This window comes from Branchiostoma lanceolatum, chromosome 8, assembly GCF_035083965.1.
Source record: "Branchiostoma lanceolatum isolate klBraLanc5 chromosome 8, klBraLanc5.hap2, whole genome shotgun sequence".
Taxonomy (NCBI): domain Eukaryota; kingdom Metazoa; phylum Chordata; class Leptocardii; order Amphioxiformes; family Branchiostomatidae; genus Branchiostoma; species Branchiostoma lanceolatum.
Window position 1 is genome coordinate 8,354,236 of NC_089729.1, and position 22,023 is coordinate 8,376,258.

Sequence of the window (22,023 nt, forward strand, 5' to 3'; positions counted from 1 at the left end):
ATCTTCTCTACAACCCAGTTTGGTGGCTGTTGGTTACTCATCTTATACCTGTGGCAATCTGGCTGTACAGTGCACGGTATGGTGAGTCAGTAATGGGTGTCAATCTTGCTGCAATCAAGATACCTTAGTGCCTCTTACAAATAGATTGCTCTTGCTTGCCTTGCAGTTCTGTCATCTGAGAAAGCCCTATTGTTGAAGCACACTCCTTGATTGCTAACCCATGCGGTGTGTTGGAGTCAAGGTTGTAGACCTGCAATCTGTTTGAGTGTGACCCTCGTGACCCCACCCGGTGATAGTGATCGTGTACATGTATATCTGTGGCTCTCCTGTAATGATGCTTCTAGCCGCAGGCTATTGCTCCATTACTTTATCTGTAGCTGGTACCCAAGCCATGGTCATTTTTTCCTGGACGTATGTAGCACATTTATCTTGGAATTCGCATCAATAGTATACTTGGTTTTTCTGTATTATGTTTAGGTATGAATTTTTCTATATCAAAAATATGATTTTATATGCGTAAAATAACTGCAGGTCAGGGAGCACTATCCAGCCAAGGCAATAGATGTACTGTATGATAATGATTAAATTTTAGAGAAAATTCCTAAGGCTCACAATATGCTGTTACAGTTGTTCATGCATTGCTCCTGTGAATGTTAGAGTTCATTTTTATGAAGTCCTGTGCTTCTAAATGCAATGGTTACTTTCTCTCCCAAGGCGCGAGAGAGTCTGAGACATTTCGTTCATGGATAAGCGCCTTTTTTTAATGTCAGAAGGTCACTCGCCACCCACGAAGTCATAGGTGGAAGAATTACAGTAGAATTGATCAACCATGCTGTATATGCATCAGGGACTAACATTTAAATGTGCACTCTATCTCCTATATATCTATTGCAAGGCAGGACCTTTTGACCAATATTGATCTATCCTGTCCACGGTGCTGGAATTTGTGCTGTTGTACCTGACAGTGATAAAGGGGCTTTGTTCCTTCATGGACAGAATTGCAATGAGATTTTTTCCTGGACAAGGTCTTGAAGTTCTTGAGGCCCTTTTGTGTTGCCTCATAACTGGCATATATTGAATATTTCAGACCAAGACCAGTTTTAACCAACTTGCCAAGTAACTTGATATAGCTGCATATGCCTCCAAGACAAAGTTCCGAATGTTGGCAACTATGTTAAAAGAGTAACATCTTTTGTAGCATTTATGATATCTTCAAAGTGAATAGATGTGGATATTAACTTGGTAACTTAATTCTACTGTACATATAGGTTAAGACTTTGGGATGTAATTTTATTCTACAATGTTGATATTGTTTGCAGGTTTCAAGCATAGCTTTACAAAATCTAAATATCGTCACATGTAGCAACGATGAACTACAGGTACATGTAGGTATCATGGTGATATCATTACAAGCACTCAAAGCATAAATGATCAAAGGTCAAAGAAAACAATGTTCTTTTGATGCAAGTATATGGCTACTTATGAGAAATGATTAGTTCCCAAGCGCTATGCCCTCCAGGTCTCCATTTCAAGCCACCATTAATATTGATCCCTGCAAATCATTTAATTTGCCGGGCTGTCCCTCTACTCATGTGGCCCTGGGCAACTTTAGTGGGCTGTGAAGTCATAAATTCATGATAAGGCTGATACTACTAGAACTGATTGTTTTAAAGATCAGTCAGGCTGTACAAACTTGAGGTACAAAAGCATCTACTGGCATCTGATAAGGGTGCAGTCAGTTCATTGGAATTCATGTGAATCCTTTTTCATTCGGGTATATCAATCTCATAATTACAACAATTTTGTCTGAGTCAGGTTTGTGAGCTGGTGATGGAATGTTTCTGAATGCAAAACGTGTTATTGGGATTACTCGTGGGAAGTTCAGCTTATTGCAGGCCCGAGGCAAGCCTGCATTTTTTTACCTGTGCATCAATTTGCTCTTTACTATATATATAACCGGCAAGGAAGTCCAAAGCCAAGAAGAAGTAGATAATTTGAGTCACCATCTCCTTGACCCTTATGGCCTTTACGAGCCTGTAATAGACAGTGGAAGACATGGACCAAACTAAATTGGTGTTTGTGTAAATTACAGCCACTTGGCTCATTAGGCTGTCTTCTGTATTGCTCTTTTCCAACAATCAGGGGCGGTTATTATATGTGCTGAAAGGAAAATACCAGGTGGTTAGTTCGGCCTGGGAGGTCAACTGTATTAGGGTTGACCAAGGCTTTGGCGTCAGATCAATGAAGCCAATTGGAGACTCAAAATTGACTTTCTTTTACATGAGATTGGATCTCTTCTAAAGCTATGAGGTCGTTTTCACTGCATTTGTCAAGCCAAATTATTACACAACTGAAGGCAAATGAATAGTTAATGTGATAGGGAGTTTTTTCTTTTGGTTGTTTATGTGTAACTATGATGTCTGAGCTATTGGCATTGTTATACTAGTGAAATATTCATACTCCCTATACTCCATGCTATTGTACAAAGGGTATCTCTAGTCTTTTCATCTGTATGATTACGTATTACTAGCTTGGAGGTCTTTGATGGGAGGTTTATCACTAGTATGTGGACATTACTGTGGCTTTGACTCGAGCCAAATGGTAAATGACAACATGTGATGGTCTTAGTCAAACTGACTTGTGGCTCATTTCTGCACTAGAATTGGTAAGCACAAGCCTTATGAGGGGCTGATTAGTTTGAAGCATTGCACATTTGGACTTGCCTATAACCGTTTGAACTTGAACTTTAAGAGATATTGTAGGACCTTCAACATATGGTAAGTTTATATCTAGTTTCACAGGGACTTGATTTTGTGGTAGTAGGGGAAAGGAGGTTTTTACAGTTTATTTTTGTCGTTGAAACAATTCTGCAGCACAGTACATGTAGTTATGCACTGGAAATGCATAGTTGCTGTGTCATGAATTTACAGAAAAGGTCACCACAAAAACTGCAAAAATAAAACCAACACAAACAGTTTAAGATGTACTGTTCTGATATCCTCAATTTCCTCAAACATTGAACCAACAAATCTGAACCCCAGCCTCGTTAAGGATTACAGTCTGTACCAGTAATGAGTATGTTAATGAACAGGACACTGACAGCTTGCACAGGATTTGGAGCGTAACCTTGTACTCTTGCTTCTCGTTTCTTAAAAGAATTGATTAGTGCTACATACAGGGGTCAGCGTTCGCAACCAAAAGCCATCATTCTGTTGGCATAATTCAGGTCCTGAAAGTCCTGTCATTTCCCTACAGAATGCTGTTGGCAGTTTCCCAGCAGGTGTAAGGAGGAGATATAGTCTTAACTAGTTTTTAACTGCTTCTGCTTTCCAACAGGAGAAATTAAACGGACTGTGAGACCTGACAAAATCAGCTTTGAAGAACTAATTACTGTAAATCACTGTAAATATAGCGGCAGGAAAATATAGCGGTTGGGGGAAAATGGAGTAGGTCACGGCACTTAAATTTAACGGTGGGAACAAACATTACTGTCTCAAATATTAGTGATCAAATGTTTGCGATGGGGAAATTTTAGCTGTTGACCAGTGACCGTTAAATCAGCTAGAATTAAGTTACAATTAACAAACCAAGAATTACAGTATTTTCTTTCCAATCAGCATACAGTATTTTATGTGAAGTTCAAGTTGTTGATCAGTATCATTCTCTGCTGCCCTGCAGGTCATGCCTTGAATCCAAGTTGCTCCAGACGTCATGGACTGCTGTCTCAGCACGTAAGATGGCCAGATCCTTAGGAGGTCCTCCATTCCAATGCTAGTTGTTCTAAAGGCCAAGTAGTAGCCATGCCGCTCGGATTTCTGCTGAAGAAGGCCACCGGCATCCTGGGACAGCTGGGCCTGGCTAACGACCCCACCCGACCTCCCCCGCTGGACGGAGAAATCATCTACTGCAAGAACAATGTGTGTGTACATCCTCCTGGACCTCTCAACGTCAACACTATTCACCATCCAGGTAATCCTCAGTCTTTATCATAACATTGTAGATAAGTTACTGTCTCATGAAGCATTAGCATAATATAACTTTCAAAGCACGTTCAAGCTCTAGGCCTCTATTGCATACTAGTGCCAATTTTAGGTTATAGGTAGGCCTAACAATAAAAATCATATAAAAGGGAAAGGTTAACCTTGTCACTAAGGAAGCCTTTTTGCAGAAATTTGTATTGGTTATGGGGTTGGGAAGCTGGAAAACAATTGTTCCTAGGATTCATCCCAGTGTGAAGATGACTTAATTGGAAGCAAGTTCCATACCCAATGTATCATATAAAAGATACAGTTGAAGGGTGGGTGGGTGTTTTTGATGGATCATGCAGACATTTTGGCAGCCTTCCTGACCTTTTTTCTTCTCTTTGGAGACTGTCTTGATAATAGAAGAGGTATCTCTAGCGGAAGTCTAAGATGGTCTGAGGGGCTCTCATTCTTGCTGTTACAGTAGGAGTTAGTGGTAGTAATTGTAATTGTCATTATTCAGGTGAAAGTTCTGTATCATCAACATGATATAATACAGAAGTGATATCTATATATGTGCCTATGAAGGTGATGAATATTTAAGGCTCTAGCTTTTGCTCTAGGGAACTATTAATAGTTTAACCGTTGGTATATATGAGTAAGTTCTGGATCATAAACATGAAATGATAGAGAAGTGATTCCTATAGAACCTGATGTGCCTTAGTGAAGTTGATGATGAATCTGGCAAAGACTAGACTGTGGATCATGCATTCACGCAGTGCATTGCACAGGAAGTTCAGGCCTTGTGACTTTAAATCACTGATCCTGGAAGGTCCATGAATCAAGCATCAAGACAGAGCAATTAACATTTACAGGCCCTAGCTCTAGTATTTCACTCGGCAGGCAGAGTGGTGCATCTTGCCATTACGGAACGCAAATGATCCAGAAAGACAGAAGCAATCAACCAGGTCCATTTGTAAAGGCATTGGAGCTTATTGGAAAGAGTTCTTGTATAAAACCTTCCTGGCATTTCGAACAAAGGTTTCCCTGTCTTTTTTAATTATACCACAAATTATCCTCTTGCACCCAGTAAGATTTTTTGGAATACAGTATTCAAGAAGTCAGGAATTAAGCTAAAGTTTGTGCTACTGTAGCCAAGCCGGAAGAAAAAGTTGTGATTGATGGATTCTTTGTAGTTACTTGGGAAGTGGTGCATGTATTTCATGATGCTGAATTACATATTCTTGAGGAACAGGCAGATATTGTGACGTACCGTTTGTAAGATGAATGTAGGGTTTAGGTCTAAAAGTAATGATGGTGACACTGATTTATGATATCTGAAGAAGTTGTATAGGCCCGCGCGTCTACGAAGTGCCGGGTCACACGGCAAGTGACCCTGTTGCATTTATCTTGGAATGATGCGTTAGTATCTTCAGTTCAAATGAAATCTATTTCGTTCTTTAGTTTGGTCTATGCAACCAGGTGGAGCGTGTAATTGATGTCCCTTTGAAGCTGAAAGCAGTGTTCTTACTGGATTGGAGTAGGATTAAACAATGCAATTGTGTCAATAATAACCTTAAACTGTGGCCTTGGGTCTTGCTATGTGGTGACCATTGAGTAAGTACATGTAGTTTAGTGCTATGATCTGGTCTCTCATAAAAGTTGATAATCTTTCCAGTATGTTGAGCTGGAGATGCATTTACAGGGCTCAAAATAGTGGGTTCATGTGCACCTGTGTGCACCCAAAATTGGAGCTGTGCACCTGATTTTTGACAGTGGGTGCACTGGTACACCTAGATATTTTTGTAGGCTATAGGGTTAAGGTAGAGAAAAAGCAATATACAGTCATGTAACTCTTGTACTTTTTCAATGTACATGTATAACTTGTTTAAAATTTAGAATTGAAAAAGTTAGAATTTACAGATTGACTTAAGAGGGGCATGGGGGTTACATGTATACTACATTTTGCTGACATTCTAAAATTCTTTCTGTGCACCTAAAGTTCTAGGTTAGGTGCACCCAGAATTCTTTCTGTGCACCTACATTTGTAATTTCTTGGGTTGGGTGCACCAGTGCACCTATTTCCAAAAATGAATTTCCAGCCCTGACTTAGAAGTAGATCTATTACATCTTCAGTCGATGGATGTCAGCACCACATGGTCTGCTATAGACGGAGGACTTCCCTAAGGCAATCAAAGCTAAAGTGGCAATAAAGCAGATGGCAGATGCCCAGATGTCACTGCAATATGCCAAGTCATAGTCCCTCCGGCGAGTAAGAGTAAAATTTGTGGACTAGGATAGTGAAATGGACTTTTTGTGCATCCTGCAATAAATCTGTCAAGATCATTGCTGCTGCAGGCTGTCTGCAGTCGTTTCAGAGGAGGTTAGTGCATAATCCTTTTAGTGGGGAGATGTACATGGAAGATACAAACTTAGAAAATAAAGTAAGTCCATGTAGCAGAGCGGAATCTAGTTAGGCTGGAGAGACTGATAGACCTCGAGAGCTACAAAGCTATGTAAAACATTAACAACTAGAGTTCGGCGATCCCATACCTTCGCCAAATGGTGTTAACTTTATGAAAGATGTGTTTGAAAGGTGTTTTATGGAATGCAAACTTAATGTATGATGATGTTCACCTTCATTTAACTTTCTATTTGCAAGTATCAAATTACCGTCATTTACAACTTTGGAATCATAGCATTTTCTCGTCGATTAAGCAAATTATGTTCTTATTTACATTATCAACATATCAATCGGTTTTCCTCTCTATGTCACAGTTCTCAGTTCATATGTCTTAAAGCGCCATTGTGAAAAGCACTGCCCACATGTTTACCCCAAAATCCCAACCTGTCCCTGTCCATATGGTACAGTGTCCTCATATATATCTAGGGGTCCTCGTATATTGGTCGTCATCCCAAAAATAGCACATTGAAAGGGAATGTCAACTTTTCCTCATGAATCTTGTAAGAAGGACCTGATTTGCATAGAATGCATCTCATTATGTTAATCATCGCGAATCGTTTCTACCTGCCCAAAACAATTAAGATCCACCAAACCCTGCTTGAGTTATCCTCCTCCAAAATTTAGATAAAACATGCCCACTGTAGTACTGTAGGAACCCCCCAGAAGACCCATCTTCAAACTTGACCTTCGTTTTCCCAACCCCCAACAACCTACTAAATTTCATCACGATCCATGTAATTTCTCTCGAGTTATGCCACCAACAAACAAACCGACAAACACAAAAGGTCCACTGCAGCACCAAAGGAAACCCTCAGAAGACCCATCTTCGAACTTGACCTTTGTCTCCCCAACAGAAACTTACCTACCAAAAATCACCAACATCCGTCCAAGGCATCAAGAGTCATATCGCCAACACCATCACTCCACAAATCCCGACCAAAAATATACCCTTCTGCCTATATAAACGGCGAAGGCAATGATAGATTATTCATCAGCTATTTATGCATTAGAATTACAAGTGACATTACTGACAGCTTCCAATATTTTTCAGTCACATGAAAAAAAATATCATTTCAAGCCCTGGTATATTGTTGGTGATGCCTCTCCCTGCCTTGAACTGGTTTCCGGTCTTGCACTGAGCAAGCTCTTTTTAAAGCTTTAGCACACTTAAGTAGCCATTTGGCACCCCATTCTCTATTGATTACGTAGTTAAGCAGCAGGGAGAAGGTTAAAAAAAGGTATTTATAGTTTCTGTTATTATTACAGTACATTATATCTTTCAGCCTAGATAACAGTATATCTTGCAGTTGTATTTCAGTCATCTGAATCATTTGGAGTCTCCTTGTGGCACAGCTGAACATTTTGTCCCATTTTAAAAAGTGATTCAGAGCAGAGCCTGCAGTAATTGCTTTGGTATCATGGGATCAGGTGTTGTGGTATGTTGGTAATTGTGTTTCCTAGGAGAGGTTGACAAGTTGTTACTGTGTTGGCGGAGTCTCTGCTACACTTTTGTGTGGGAGGAATACACAAGCTTGTGTGGGAGGAATACACAAGACTGGTGTACAATATACTGTGTGGGTGTAGCATTAGTTCATGTTTATGTCATGGATCTGAAAAGAAAAAGGAAAAACAGAACCCAGACAGATGACGCACAACTTTCTCATTATCAGTAAGGAGAGACATGGGACTCAGCAGTACAGCTGTCAGTTACAAAATAATGATAACGGAGTACTGGAACTAGGTGTAAATGTGAGGTAATCCAAGCTTCCCAAGTTGGCATCCAATGGTGTCCTCAGTGATCTCATGTTTTAGGGTTTAGAATCTAATATAGCTCACAATTTTGCTTTTACTATCAAAAGGGATTTAGCTGTAAATTCTTGCTTTAATTTGCCCTGAGGGTGCTTCTCAACTCGATCCAGAGAAGAATATTGATAAATATAATATACAGTACTAGGTTTCTGTTCGATACATGTACCTGTAAGTATATGTATTACCAGCAAAGTGTGTGGGATGGATTATTATGAAGCCTTGATGACTACCTCAGATTGAATATGGACTTCAATCAAGAGGACTTCGAACTTAAGATCCAGAATACCTCCAGGGGCTAAGAAAGCAATGAAGGTGAATGCAGTAAGATAAATCTAAATTGGACAGACCTCACATGGGAAATAATGCTAATTGAAGTTCTGAGCATAGATCCCAGTTGCCAGAAGCATTATATATTATAATAGTGAACTGTCTAACTTCAGGGTAAGAAATGAATGCCGTCCAAAAAGTCTGGTTATTACTGATATCAATGCCCATTACAATTCACAGTAAGACTCAGTTAGACACTTTTTCCATATACAGTCAAACCTGTATTAGCGGTCACCTTTGCATAGCGGCCACCTGCCCATAGTGGTCACTTTTTGTCGGTCCCTTGGATTTTTCCCATTGACATAAGCATTAAGAATTAGGCTATAGCGGCCACCTGTCCAACGCGGTCGCGGCCAGACGATTTTCGGTCCCGCGAGTACAGTAACACTGCCGATAACGGTCACGGCGCGCCGGTAGAAGCCGCATCGCCACTGCACGCCGGGTTCAAAATCTTCATTTTTTCACGCAGTTATCAAATTTATGCGGCCTCAACTGGATAGGATCATAATAAAGAAAACCAGAATGTTTTATCTTTGTTAGAAAATCCATGGTTTGACGCGAAGTCAAGTATAGTTTTCTTCACATGGCTTGCGTTTGTACATCGTGGTAAAATTGACAATTTCTGTGCATTTCGACTGGACAAATATTACGGCAGCCTTTTGGAAAATACAACCCACACATGTACCTGATGCGGTAAGTTCGTGAAATGTTTGAATGCCGGCCCAATTTCCGTTTTCACCCGGGGAATTTATTTAAATTGTGCTCAAAACGTGTTTCGCGCAATTTTCAAAATGGCGCTGATACAAACTGGATAGGTAGCAGCATAAAGGTCAACGGAAGACACCACTGTTACGGAGGTATAATATACTAAATTATTTTTACTGCAAAGTATCACTGAGGATAATTACTAAACCAAAAGCTTCAAAATGAAAGTAGATAATACTACTATGATGTAAGATTTGGGCTGTTGTAATTTTCTGAATAGACAAAAAGCCTTCAAAAGAGCGACCTTCTTCTGAGTACCCTATTAGCATAATGGTAGATGCTGATCAACACAAGCCACAACAAGAGACTGAGGAAAATTGTCGCCAGGATTTTATGTTTGAAAACGGTCGAAAACGAACAGTAAGTGACAACTGAGCAACATGTATTTTGTTCTTAACTAACAAGGAGTAAAAGAACAACAATCGAACTTCTAAAATGTGCCTTACCTGTTTACATGTGTACTGTACGGTGAATAAATGTATCTCAGTGGGTACTGAAAATATGTGTCACTCGTGGTCAATTAATCGACATTTTCTCCATAGCGGCCACCTGTTCTTAGCGGCCAGTTTTGGCCAGTCCCTTGAGTGACCGCTATAGACAGGTTTGACTGTACTTCATCATACACATGTGGTGTTAGATAGCACCAAGTGATAAGTGTGTACTTTAAGCTGACCTTGGACTTAAGCTGGCTTTGAACGTCAAAGTTTTGTGGTTCTTTGCCTTTCGTATCAAAATGCTTTTGACAAGATACTGTAAATTCATTGATTTTCTTGAAAACTTAATTTCGCTGCTGTAGAAAGTGAACAGAGGTTTTCACAGGGATATAACATTTAGCACACTAAATTAGCTGTTTTATTCCCTATTGGTTGCAAAGTTAGGCAACAGGGAGAAAGTTAATTTCACTGTTGAAACAATTCTGTAGTACTGTACAGTAGGTAGTTATGTATATTGGAAACGCATCTATATTTGCTGTGCAAGGAATTTGCAGTGAAGTTTTCACTGCAGCAACTGTGAAAATAAATCCAGCGCAAACATTTAAAGATCCACAGTAGTTTGCTGTGTCCAGAGCTGTTACGGAACTCCCTCATATTTGCACCTCTCTCACGTAAGTGACAATGAGTAAGCTGGACGTGAAATCTCTAAAAGGGATTGATGATCCTAACAGCCGGAGCCGTTTCCCCCCTCCTCCCCGAGGCTTACCAGCCAGACTCGATGTCTACCCTGTATGTACGATACCCCATTGACACCTCGTCAACCACATTTGTCACATATAGATTCGCCTCTGATGTCCTTATAAAGTTAAGATGACAGATGGGAATTGCCCGGAGATATATGCTCTGGACATACAGTCTGGTAGCTGTTAAAAGGGAGACGGATAATTCTATATTATGCACCACAGTTAATAAGCTTATCAGGGCTGCCCGGTGGAGCGCCCATGGTCCACTGCTTTTGTATTGATTGCTCAAGTGGGAAGTGTGTTTGAGTCCTTTCTAATCTGGGGAACTCTTTGTATCAGTGTAAAGAATTAGTTCAAAGAAACTAAGCCATACGTATTACTTACACCTGAGTTGGGGGAAATGGTGCAACATGATAATGATCCCTGGGTGTACTGTATTAGACTTTGTAGTATTTCAGTGGTACATGTATGCAAACCAGTGGTTACTCATCAGATAGTAGGAGATCTGCTGGTACAAAGTAAGGTTCATCAAACAGTTTTTCTTTAACAAGAACAGTATTGCAAAAGTATAGTTCTGTAGAATATATAGCCCAGTAGCTGCAGAAAAAAGACATTTATCCCATTGATATCTAATCTTTATTTCTTCTATTCCCTTTCTAGGGTACCTGACAATCCGTGCTCAGGATGATGCAGTCCTCGGCTCCACCCTCATCCTTACATGGATCCCCAACACCACCCTGCAGAGGAAGCCCAGCTCCGCCCCCTCCACCCCCAGCACAAGCTCCCCCCCAGGAGAGAAACCCGCCCCCCCTCCCAGGAAACTCTCACACGACATTCCAGGAAGCTCTGACATGGTGGCGTCCCACAGATTACTCGAACACGCCGATGTCGACCTTGAACTGGGAACAAAGAACTCATCTAGCTTGAGCCTCGACCGTAGCTGTTCAGATTCAGGGTACGCTGACGACACGGTCAGCAAACATAGTAGTGCAATGTCCGAGCAACATCAACAGTTTTACGAGAAGATCTTGGGGCAAACTGTTGGGCAAGAGCCTTCTGCGACATCTCAGTCCGACACATGTGCTTCTGATAGCAGAAGGTTAAGCCAGAAGTCTGTGGATAGTGCAATCTCCTCCAAAAATCAGAGTCCTGTCGACGCTGATGCAAAGATGACAACAGGAGACATCAGCATGTCTTCTGACAGTGAAAGTATTGCCACGGAAACGCAGCTGGCGTTGCTGATAGCCAGGAATGACTATGAACAGGTGCTGAGAGACGAGCAGCAGATCAAAGGGGATTCTCAGGCCAGTAAAGGTGTCAAACTGTTGCCGTGGCAACTGTCCAAGCACGTTAGACAAGCCCTCCAGACAGACTTTGACAACTCCAGTGTCAGCTCTGACGACACCAGTGCAGGGAATAGCCCGTGGCCGTCCCCTAAGAAGAAGATGCCGGATTACACGGTGGTCCACGCGAACAAGGAGCTGTGCGACACGGACGTTGACGAGGAACTAGAGTCTCCAGGAAACGGACACATCCATCGGAGGATGTCCGACTCCAGCTCAACCTCCAGCACCGACACGGACACGACGCAAGACGGCGACTCTTGCCCCCCCTCCCCATCAAGCTCCCAGCATGCGACGTCCCCAACTGGCGCTGAGGAAAGCGAGATACAGAACAGACTGGAGAGATCGCTGTCCGACTCCAACCCTGAGGGCCTCGCGGTCACTTATAACCTGACCTTCCCGGAGAATTCTGTCAGCTACGTGGACGCAGTGGGGTTAAAGGGGCCTGGCACGGCGCGGGAGCAACTGTGCGGTGTATTCTCCGCAGATCTGGGTCAAATGAGGTCACTCAGGTTGTTCTTCAAGTGAGTTGTTTGGCCTTATATTGTCACAATGATGATGTTGATGATGTGTACATGTATGTTATGATGTAGATATGTATGAGAGATTATATGAAACAATTTTCTGGAAGATGATTGTAAACTGGCTCATTTGACCCACAACTACTAACAGTTCTCATTCTTGTAAAAAAGTTTTATTTGATTTTGATTTTACTGATTTGGAACGGATCAATCAGTTCATTTTGGAATGAGAAGATTAAAAAAAAAATTTGCTCTTCATATATACATGTATATGTATATGATTAGCTGTCAATTTGTTCTGAAATGTTTTTCTGCCAATAGCCTTTCTCTATATAGGAATCTACAGTGTATTCTTTCATCCTCCTCTATATGCCTTAGCATTTCTATTTTACCCCCCCCACCTTCTGTGGTATTTAAATGCATATATCCCTAAAAGTATTTAAGCCCTCTTCACGTCTTATATCAAGTAAGGCGCCAATGCTAGCCAGTAGCTGCTGGCACTGGGCCTCCAAATTTCCCATCTAAGAACTTATGTCTTCATAACTGGCAGTTTCCCTGGTCCCCGAGTACTAGTATTGGCATTGGTATTACACATGATATATATAACCGTTGCCTGTTTGTCTAGAAGTGGGCCACGTGGAATTAAAAACTTGTTATATGGGTTCTTTAAAACGCCCATTGCCTACGCATATTCGTTATGGGTTCCTTAAAGTCCCCATCACCAACACACAGTATGCATACTGCAACTATTAAGCTGTCAAGGGTATGTTGAGAGATGCTGCACCACACCTCATAAACATTCAATTATGGATAGGATCTACGGGCGTAACGGTCATGTTTCCTCTGCAGAATGGCTCTTACATTACACATGACTTATGTTAATGGCAGTTAAGTCGATACAGACTGCTTCCAGACAAAGGAAAAGGTTGTTATTCTTCAACTTCAAGCTCATTTTGATTGGGAATTTATCGTATGAGCTTGTAATGAGCAAAAGACCTGATTGACTCTATGCTTAGTCATTAATGGTGAGAGATAAGGGATAGATGAGGTAAAGTGAGATTAAAAGATCATTAAGACAATATTTGATGTCCCTGAGTGGGCAAATGGGGTGCCAGCTTTATCATCTAATTTGTCATAATTTGTGTCTCGGAGTCCCATTGCTTGGACTTATAGGCTATACCTGGTAGGTGTAGCATAAAGATGTGACAGTCTTCAATTTCAAATTAGATCATCTGTGAAGGCCAAGAAAACGCTTTTTCGTGGTTCTGGAACTGCATACCCAAATTGTGGTCTAAAAGGGTACTGAAAGAGGCACCAGAAGTGAAATTTTTGCTGCTGGCTTTTATGTAATGCCTTAAGAAAATATGTTGTGAGTTGCCTACATGTACAAATGTAGTTGCCCTTCCTGGAGGAGAGTAGTAAAATTCCTACATTTCCAATTTTCAATTGACTTTTTGTATGCTGAACTTAGCTTTCTTTAGCATTAATGTGTCTAACCAAATTTGCTGGTTTCTACCTATCATAGTACGTGCACTACTTTGTTACATGTATTGTATGTTGTTCCGAGGAAAACTATGATGGTTCACTTTGGTTTTCCTAGAGCTGTACCCTAATGAATAGCTTTCCACACAAAGATTCATGCCAAGTTTGTTATCTGCTACTTTTGACAAAGTGTGATGTTTTTGTGTGTCTATAGTGATGGGGATGGCACATGTGGCCAGCTGGTGATCGCCAGTAGAGAGAGTCAGTACAAGATCCTGCACTTCCACCATGGGGGGCTGGACAGGCTGGCAGAGATGTTTGAGGACTGGAGACACTGTACACAGGCCAAGGCTAATAAGGTGGGCATTCAGACCTCTCTTCACTTCCGAAGAGAACTCCATTTCTTGTCTAACTCACAGATAAAACAAACACAAAAGTAGGATAGTCGCGACACCATTACGAGTATCATATCCGGCCGCCAAGAGATGATGACCAACAATGGAGAGGGAAGGAAGGGGGAGCAGCTGGGGTTGATTAGGGAAGGGGAGGGTTACTCAGGGAAGGGAAGGATCACTAACACAGACTGATCCGACAAGAAATGGTATTGTATACATTTCAAATATGGCATTGTTCCTACGTTAAACAGTGGTCAGATCAATTTGGAAAGATATCAGGAATTTAGAAAAAAAATCTGATGAACTTTTAGTTCAAATATTCAATTTCATTCATTCTTTCTTACTTTGAATATTGGAACAAAAAAACATCATTTGATTTTCCAATATTACAGCTCAGCCTAGATTTTATTTGAACTTAGTCCAGCTCAACAATTGTTCTTTCCTTCACAGGGCTCAAAAGAGAACTTTGCTTATTTCACTCCTATACGTCTGCAATCAAACTAATGATATGAATTTGGTAGCCATCTTGTTTGGTACGTCGATGAAGATTAGACATCCAGGTAATAAGATACGCCAAAAAGCAATTACTCAAACAACTGGATATGATTTTGGAAACGGTCAGACGTTTCAAGTAGCATCCTAACGTCTGACCGTTTCCAAAATCATATCCAGTTGTTTGAGTAATTGCTTTTTGGCGTATCTTGTTTGGTAGCCGTCTTGTTTCCTACACCTTTAGCCCTGGAATGGCAAAATTTGGACTGACAGATATCGACCAGGTCATCTTATCAGGTCATCAATTAATTATTAGCCATCAGAGCTAACTATAGACCTGATTAGTGTCACAGTTGTTTACGAAATGATGCTTAAGTGTAGCAGTTGGTCAAAGTACAACTGATTTTATAGACCCGTCATTTTTATGATGGAGTCATGGGTTGTGGAACCATGGGAGATATTTCATGAGGTGTCTGCTGCAGCAAAGATGTTTAAAGTAAGTGCAGGGAACTCTGAGTTCTGCCACTTTTTGACTTGACTATACTTAACACGCAGAAACATTTGTGGTGGATTTATCTTTGAGGTTTTTGCAGTAAGCTCTTCGCCGCGAACTTTAAATCACTGCAAATTTTGTTCCCTCCTACTCATTTGTCTATTATTGTCTCAAACGCAAACTTAAAACCACCGCGAACACTCCATTTTCTCCCTATTGGGAAATTAAAACCATCCAAAGTTAAATGCATTTACAGTACTGTGATCAATGTGGAGAAAGTTTACTTGTGGGATGCTGCCTACCTGGACATATTTGATACAGTAGCTCCTCTGCCAGTTTAGAAGCTTGCAGACTCGACTTTATGACTCGACTAAAACTTTAATGACTTGTGCCCCAATGGGACATCACGAGATATCTGATTATTATATATTGCTGTGATTTTACTAGTTGTCTAAATCATAGGCAGTGATTGCTGCTTTAAACTGCTTCAGTGTCCAATGTAGGGTCTTGTTTGTCATTCTTGGCACAGGACCAAACAATTAACTGGAACTCCCTCAGCTTCAAATTGTATGGGGCCAACTCTATATACAATTTTTGTAGGTTGTTCCAGTTCACACGTATCAATATAACTGAAGTGCCATGATAAATGACTGTCGAATTTTCATGGAGAGATTCTCTACAAATTGGATTTCTTTTTACTGTCAACAATCATCCATGAAGAAAGTCATTACAATTGAGGGTGTTGGGACCTGTCTCCATCTCTCTGCACATGGGTAGTCCCAGGGATTTATTAGGTAGGATGTGTTATTGGATACAACAAGTAGGTGATTCCCGGAGATTTTCTGATTTAGTTTGTTGCACACTGGTACAAAAGCTAACAATGTATATACGATGTATACCAATGATTTGAATGCATATCATGCCATCTCGCTTATGCTGTAAGTTTTGGAATTTCATCATTTCAGTGTGAGAGATTTGTAACACCTAAATGTATGATCAGCGACTAGATGAAGCACTCAGAATGTGCAAGGGTTTACCCCTGACTGGAAGGAAAGCCGTTGGCATACATATTCAACCGATCTGCCATCAAAACTTATATCCTGACTTCTAACTCTAACAGCTCATCATCTTGGAGCGGTATTTTGTCAAAGAATCAATCAATTATGGAGTTTCCAGGGTTTTCTTCCTGCATTTTGTGTTGAAAAGTCTCTCAGACTGTTTTTATCTGAAACAAAATAAGTCCAATATTTGGAAAAGGTGGACCAGTATGATTTTGATACAATTTTTTGGATTCAGGACATGCACCACATCTAGCCCCATGTTTTTTGTCTGATTAAGGTATGCACCAGTTGTTATATATAACAGCTGCCATTTTGAATTACATGGTGCTGGGAACAATGTTATTTCGACACTATGTCATATGCCTGCAAGGCTTTACCCTAAGGGTTGGACTGACAAATACAGAATGGTGATGACTTACTCTGGGCCATCAAGGATTACAGTGTGCACTTCTGTTTTCCCATTCCAACCATGAAGAATCCCTTGTTCATCCATATGGGGACAGGAACACAGTTTTTATGATCTCTCTGGAGGAGAAAAGTGTTTAAGGGCATTTCTGGAGTGCTGAAAGTAGTCACACAGTGGTAATTTTTTCCATTTTCATTTCATCACCTTAAATCATGACTGACTGGTGAGCCTGCTGGAGAAGTTTGGAACTTACAACTTAGGAAGGTTGTGGGTGGAAGGATAGCCCTGTGAGTCCTAACTAAAAAGGATTTTTTTTTCAAACTTAAGATGTGACATTAAACGCTATCAAACAGTTTATTAGACTTGGCTAGAAAGTTCCAGCAGACAGTTTTCAGTCAGACGCTCTTCCTTGTCAGCTAGACTTAGACAAAGCCGGAGCCAAATGCTGGGCGTCAGGAGTTCGCAAATCCCTGGAGGAGTGTGGTTTTGGTTACATTTGGTATTGCCCTCTGTCACTTATATTAGCACAAATATGTATCAAATTACTAATTCTATCAATCAGCATTTGAAAGACATTTACTTTGAACTTTCTTAAAAGAAATTCACAATGATAAGCGAGGTAGATCGGCCCAAAACTAGATATCTTTGTCAGGTTGACAGGAAGGGAACATGGCCAAAAATCAGGAACCCAAAGATGACATGTGCCCAAGAGTGGAGCATTTAATGTGTGAAAGGGACATGGTTGAGTCATATTTTGTCATGAAATTACAAAAACTCATAATATTTCATGGAGGTATGAGATCTTCGAAGTCTTCTTATTCTTGCTGTCAGCCAAGTATATGAGATAACAAATATGATCGGTCTTGTCTTCTGATATATTCATTTCATTTCAAGAAAAGCTTGGTAACTTCTTCAGTGACATGTTGATTTCTCCTAACTAAGTGATTCATCATTGATTCATTTGCATCAATCAATTGACGAACAGGTGTAAAACATCTCTGTCTACTGCTTTCAATTTGTGTGCAACGATCTTGTCAAGTATTTTTGATAGATTATATTCTCTTCCAGAGGCAACTACGCCCTTGGGCATCTTTTGAAAGTTGGGATTGCTAAGAAATATTGCTTCATACTTTTGATGTAGCGTTTCAGTGTCTGACGGTGACAGTTGAGCTGTCTATGCCTTAAAGTTTATGTGTTTCAGCATTTTCATACATATGGTTGTTAAGTTTGAACGAAGCCAATTTCTTGGAAACGTTCTTGTTAGATGGGTCCATTTGTTTATTTTACAGGGGGCAGTAGACTGTTTCAGTTTATTTCAATCATTAGATGGCCATTTTATCTCAGCCTTTGTACATCAAAATTCCTGGAGTTGTAAAGAGGAACTCCTAATGATAATCCAGTGGACTATGCTTGTGTCTGTCCAGGGCGTCATTGCATTTTAACCTTTAGCACTCTGAAGTAGCCGTTTGGCACCCAATGTCCTATTACTTACAGAGTTATGCGGCAGGGAGAAGGTTAAGCTGTTAAGACTCTGCTCTATTCCAGCATCTGGTATCAGGGTAGACTTGATTGACTTAGTGTTGATAGTTGCTTTCTAGTCTGTTGTTGAATATTAAAATGTGGTCCAGACTAGTCCTGTCCTATTTGAGAATTGTTATTAACCTGCACTAGAGACATAATGGATTGGACTTCTACTCGTGTTGCTGTTTGGCACCAAATTTGTATTTGTTACAGTGCTATACAACAGGGAGAATGTTAAGTATGGCACTCAATAAATGAAAGAATAGATATCATATACTTTTCCTTATTGTTGGCTTATCCCTGTACCAAAGTTGTATTGGATACATAACAAGTCAACAAGAACATGTTTACTGATAATCATGATTTGGAAATTTTTCTTTTATTGCCACTTGCCATGTACCGTGCTGTGCATGCAGATTCATAACAATAATGTTGACATACCAGTCGTGTCCTTGAGAATGATCTGAAAGGTCAAATTTTCCTCCTGAAGCTACTGTGACCTTCACACGACTTGATTGTTTCTCACAGCGTGAGCTCAGGATCGAACGGTACTGCCTATTGCAAGCAATTCATCACTTCATATTCCTCAAGAATCATCTATCATTTACCACAAACTGGTGGAAATATTCAGTGCAGTAGGTAGCTTATGAATAGGCTGGATATAGGATATTGGAGTTTTATTTTACACAACCTGTAATGTGAGTTTTATTTTACACAACCTGTAATGTCTCTCACCTGCTTACATTTCAGTGCCTATCAGACATCTTCCTCAGAGCTTCCCTTTTTATTTTCTATTATTTTTTGCATCTTTATTCAAACATACATCAGTACAGAGCACAACAACACATTAACAATTTCACAAATGTACACAGTTACATGTTGTTACAGGGGCCATTCCCACTGGCTTTTTTTTGGCTAGGGTTCCTCAGAGCTTCTGACTGCAGACATTACTGGTTGTGTAAAAGAAAACTCCAATATCCTATGTTCCACCAACCTGATGAAATTATTTTCGGAAGGCTTGAGGCTTGGTATAGTCTAGTCTATTAGAGATCCAAGCCATATAATTCCAGACGATGCCCATGGTGCTGAACATCTGGCAGTTCTGAAACTACTTAACCAACAACTGCAATGAAAGCAACTTTGACTGATATAAGTGTGTTTGCCCTGTTTCATACCAACGTAAGAGGTTTTCATCTGTAGTGATGTACTGTTAAGAGACAGTTGAGTGTTATACATGACTGATGAAGACATGCTATATTGTACAAAATGTACTACAATGCATGGAGTCAAGTCCAATTTCCGACAGTCATTTTCAATGTCAATGATTTACCTTCTTTTCTTGACCCCTCTGCCTTAATTCTATAAGTCTTTCACTGGCATATATATAGAATCTTACTATTCAAGAGGCTCAGTCACCACCCCACCTTCCAATGTTTGCATGCAATTCAAATTATCATGAAAATATCCACCATGCAAAAAACATAATTATAACAACCATTCTCTTCTGTTTGTTTTCAAGGTTTCTTCAAACTAAAATATGGTCTCATGATTCCAAGCTCCAGTAATGGCATATACTTAGCATGCCCATTTCTTCTATGTAATCAGTGTACCTGAATAGAATTTGTGCACTCCGCTCACCATGGAATGCATAATTAAGGTTAAAAAGGCCATTTCACCATCTGTTTGCTCAAATCAACATCTAAATCCAATTTCTATATCACAGAATTCCATGATCCTTGCTGATGGTACTTATGTGCCCCATATGTGTTGTGCTTCATGACCTTAATGTAATATTAACCATAATTTGGTCAATTCTAAAACCCAGAGATTTTGCCTGAGCTTAGCGTGGCTTAGAGGATTACTTTTATATAGGACACTGTCGTGCCTGTAATGAGAATTTAGCTTTATGTGTTCTGAAATGATAAGATTGCCTGGAATGTTCTGCACAGATGGTGTAGATTGTATCCAGTGTGACTGTGGGTTCTATTCTGTTGCAGGGAGATGTATCTCCCATGGGATGGTTATTCCTCATACTAAGCAACAATAAAAATGATTCACTTTTTTCATGTCACCTTCATGTGATTACACACAGACAAAATGGATGGGGAAGTCCTGCTGTATGTAGGCCGCTATGGCTCATCAACATATGATCTGTAGAGCAAGACATATTTGACTACTCTGTTTATGTTTCATTACACTTGACTACATGTAACATTAATACAGGACAAACTTTTTTTCAATACCTACATTATCTTTTTTATGACACCAAAATTGAAATCAACTATTCAATGAAATATTGTTAGAGAAGAACTAGGAGCTAACTGTAGTGTTGAAAATTGTACATATAATCATGATTTATTTCTTTGATTTCTTTTAATGTCCAGAAGGTTGCTATGTGGATACATTATGTTGTCAGTTTTTTTAATTGTACATTGGGCCTTCATTATGATATTATATCCAGTTGCACTTGTATTTTGATATCTCTGTTTTAAGCCAATGCAGCTTTCCTTCAGGCAAAGTGAATTTGATTTGCATGGTACACTCTTTTATGGTCATGGGAAACAGTGACAAACCACCAATTCAAAAAATGATAACAGTATGTTTGATACCAAGAACAAATCAGGATGACAATATCATGTCACTTTTAGCAGACTGCCATATCTCATGTTATGTGTGGTGCTGTAGTTTATTGCTGCAGAATTGTCTAGCGATAAATTTTCCCAGTAGGATATGGAACAGATGGCTTACATTTGTATATATCACCCTTTGGAAATATTTCACTCTCTACTCCTTTTTAGAATGATATTGTCAAAGTGTACCAAAAATGTTGCTGATACAATTACATACTTAGTACCAGTAATGTACTTTTAAATCATCCTTATCGGGCATCTGTGAGTGTTTAGGATTTAGAATTAGATTAGTCCTGGTGTGTTTTTGCAGGGTTTATCTGACCAGTTCTGTCGGCAGTTCTCCATTAACCGGCCCAGTGTCACTGCCATCGAGTGTCACCCCGACGAGGACATCTATGGGACCATCACTCCAGAGATATGGCAGTCCTACTTCAACGATCGTGGGCAAGTCGAGGATGAGGAGAGCTTGAAAAAGGTAAGGGCCCATTCACGCTTGTGCCTATATTCAAGCCTATGAGTTGTGTATTGACATTTTTTGGTTTAGGTAAATCTAGCGGAGAAGAAGTTGTTTTCTACTTTGACCCACCGTTGCGCAGCCTTGTTATCAAACAAAAAAGGCCTTCTTTGGAAGCAAACTTAACCTAAACCAAAGAAATGTCAAGACAGAACTTCAATATACACACAAGTATGGTAATTAACAAGTATGCAACTATTAGTAATAGTGATTTTCTGTCTAGTGACTTTTGTTCACGATAGCACGTTATAAAAAAAAAGTGTGAAGGGCTTTAAAGAACCATATGTCGGACTTTCAAGAAATCGTTCAAGACAGATTAATGGTATCCCTCAACTCTCTCCCAGCTCATTTATCATTATGCCAGTAGCAGTTTAGTACATGGAGCTCAATGACATGCAGTATGCTTAAGATTAAGATGTGATACAATCATGTACCAGGAAGATGTGTAGAGAAGAGCATGAACATAATAACATTTTCTTAATATGTAATTGTGCAGCAGGAAACATTAAGATAAAAGATAGCAAATAAATCCTGTAAGTACATGTATCTACCAGATTTGGACAGTTCTTAGGACGTAGAAATCTGATTATTAAGTTGGTGTATTTGAAAAGTATACATTGAAAAGGGCAGCTTTTGATTGTTTTTTATTTTCTGAAAACTT

General features: G+C 40.0%; 1 protein-coding gene and 1 long non-coding RNA gene across 5 annotated transcripts in view; both read left to right on the plus strand.

Annotated features, from left to right (window-relative positions):
• The window catches only part of LOC136440000 (TBC1 domain family member 16-like), a 44,850-nt gene that overhangs the window by 15,531 nt on the left and 7,296 nt on the right, over positions 1 to 22,023 (plus strand). For 3 of the 4 annotated variants that reach the window (XM_066435730.1, XM_066435731.1, XM_066435732.1), the window contains exons 2-5: positions 3,679 to 3,969; positions 11,165 to 12,371; positions 14,065 to 14,209; positions 21,159 to 21,323. In XM_066435730.1, coding sequence (XP_066291827.1) covers positions 3,801 to 3,969; positions 11,165 to 12,371; positions 14,065 to 14,209; positions 21,159 to 21,323 — 1,686 coding nt within the window. In that variant the 5' untranslated portion in view covers positions 3,679 to 3,800. The remainder of the gene's footprint in view (positions 1 to 3,678; positions 3,970 to 11,164; positions 12,372 to 14,064; positions 14,210 to 21,158; positions 21,324 to 22,023) is intronic. The other variant, XM_066435733.1, reaches the window with a different exon arrangement.
• On the plus strand, positions 14,405 to 15,479 carry LOC136440007 (uncharacterized). The gene is made up of 2 exons (XR_010756606.1): positions 14,405 to 14,782; positions 14,958 to 15,479. It is a non-coding gene; the product is annotated as an uncharacterized lncRNA (long non-coding RNA).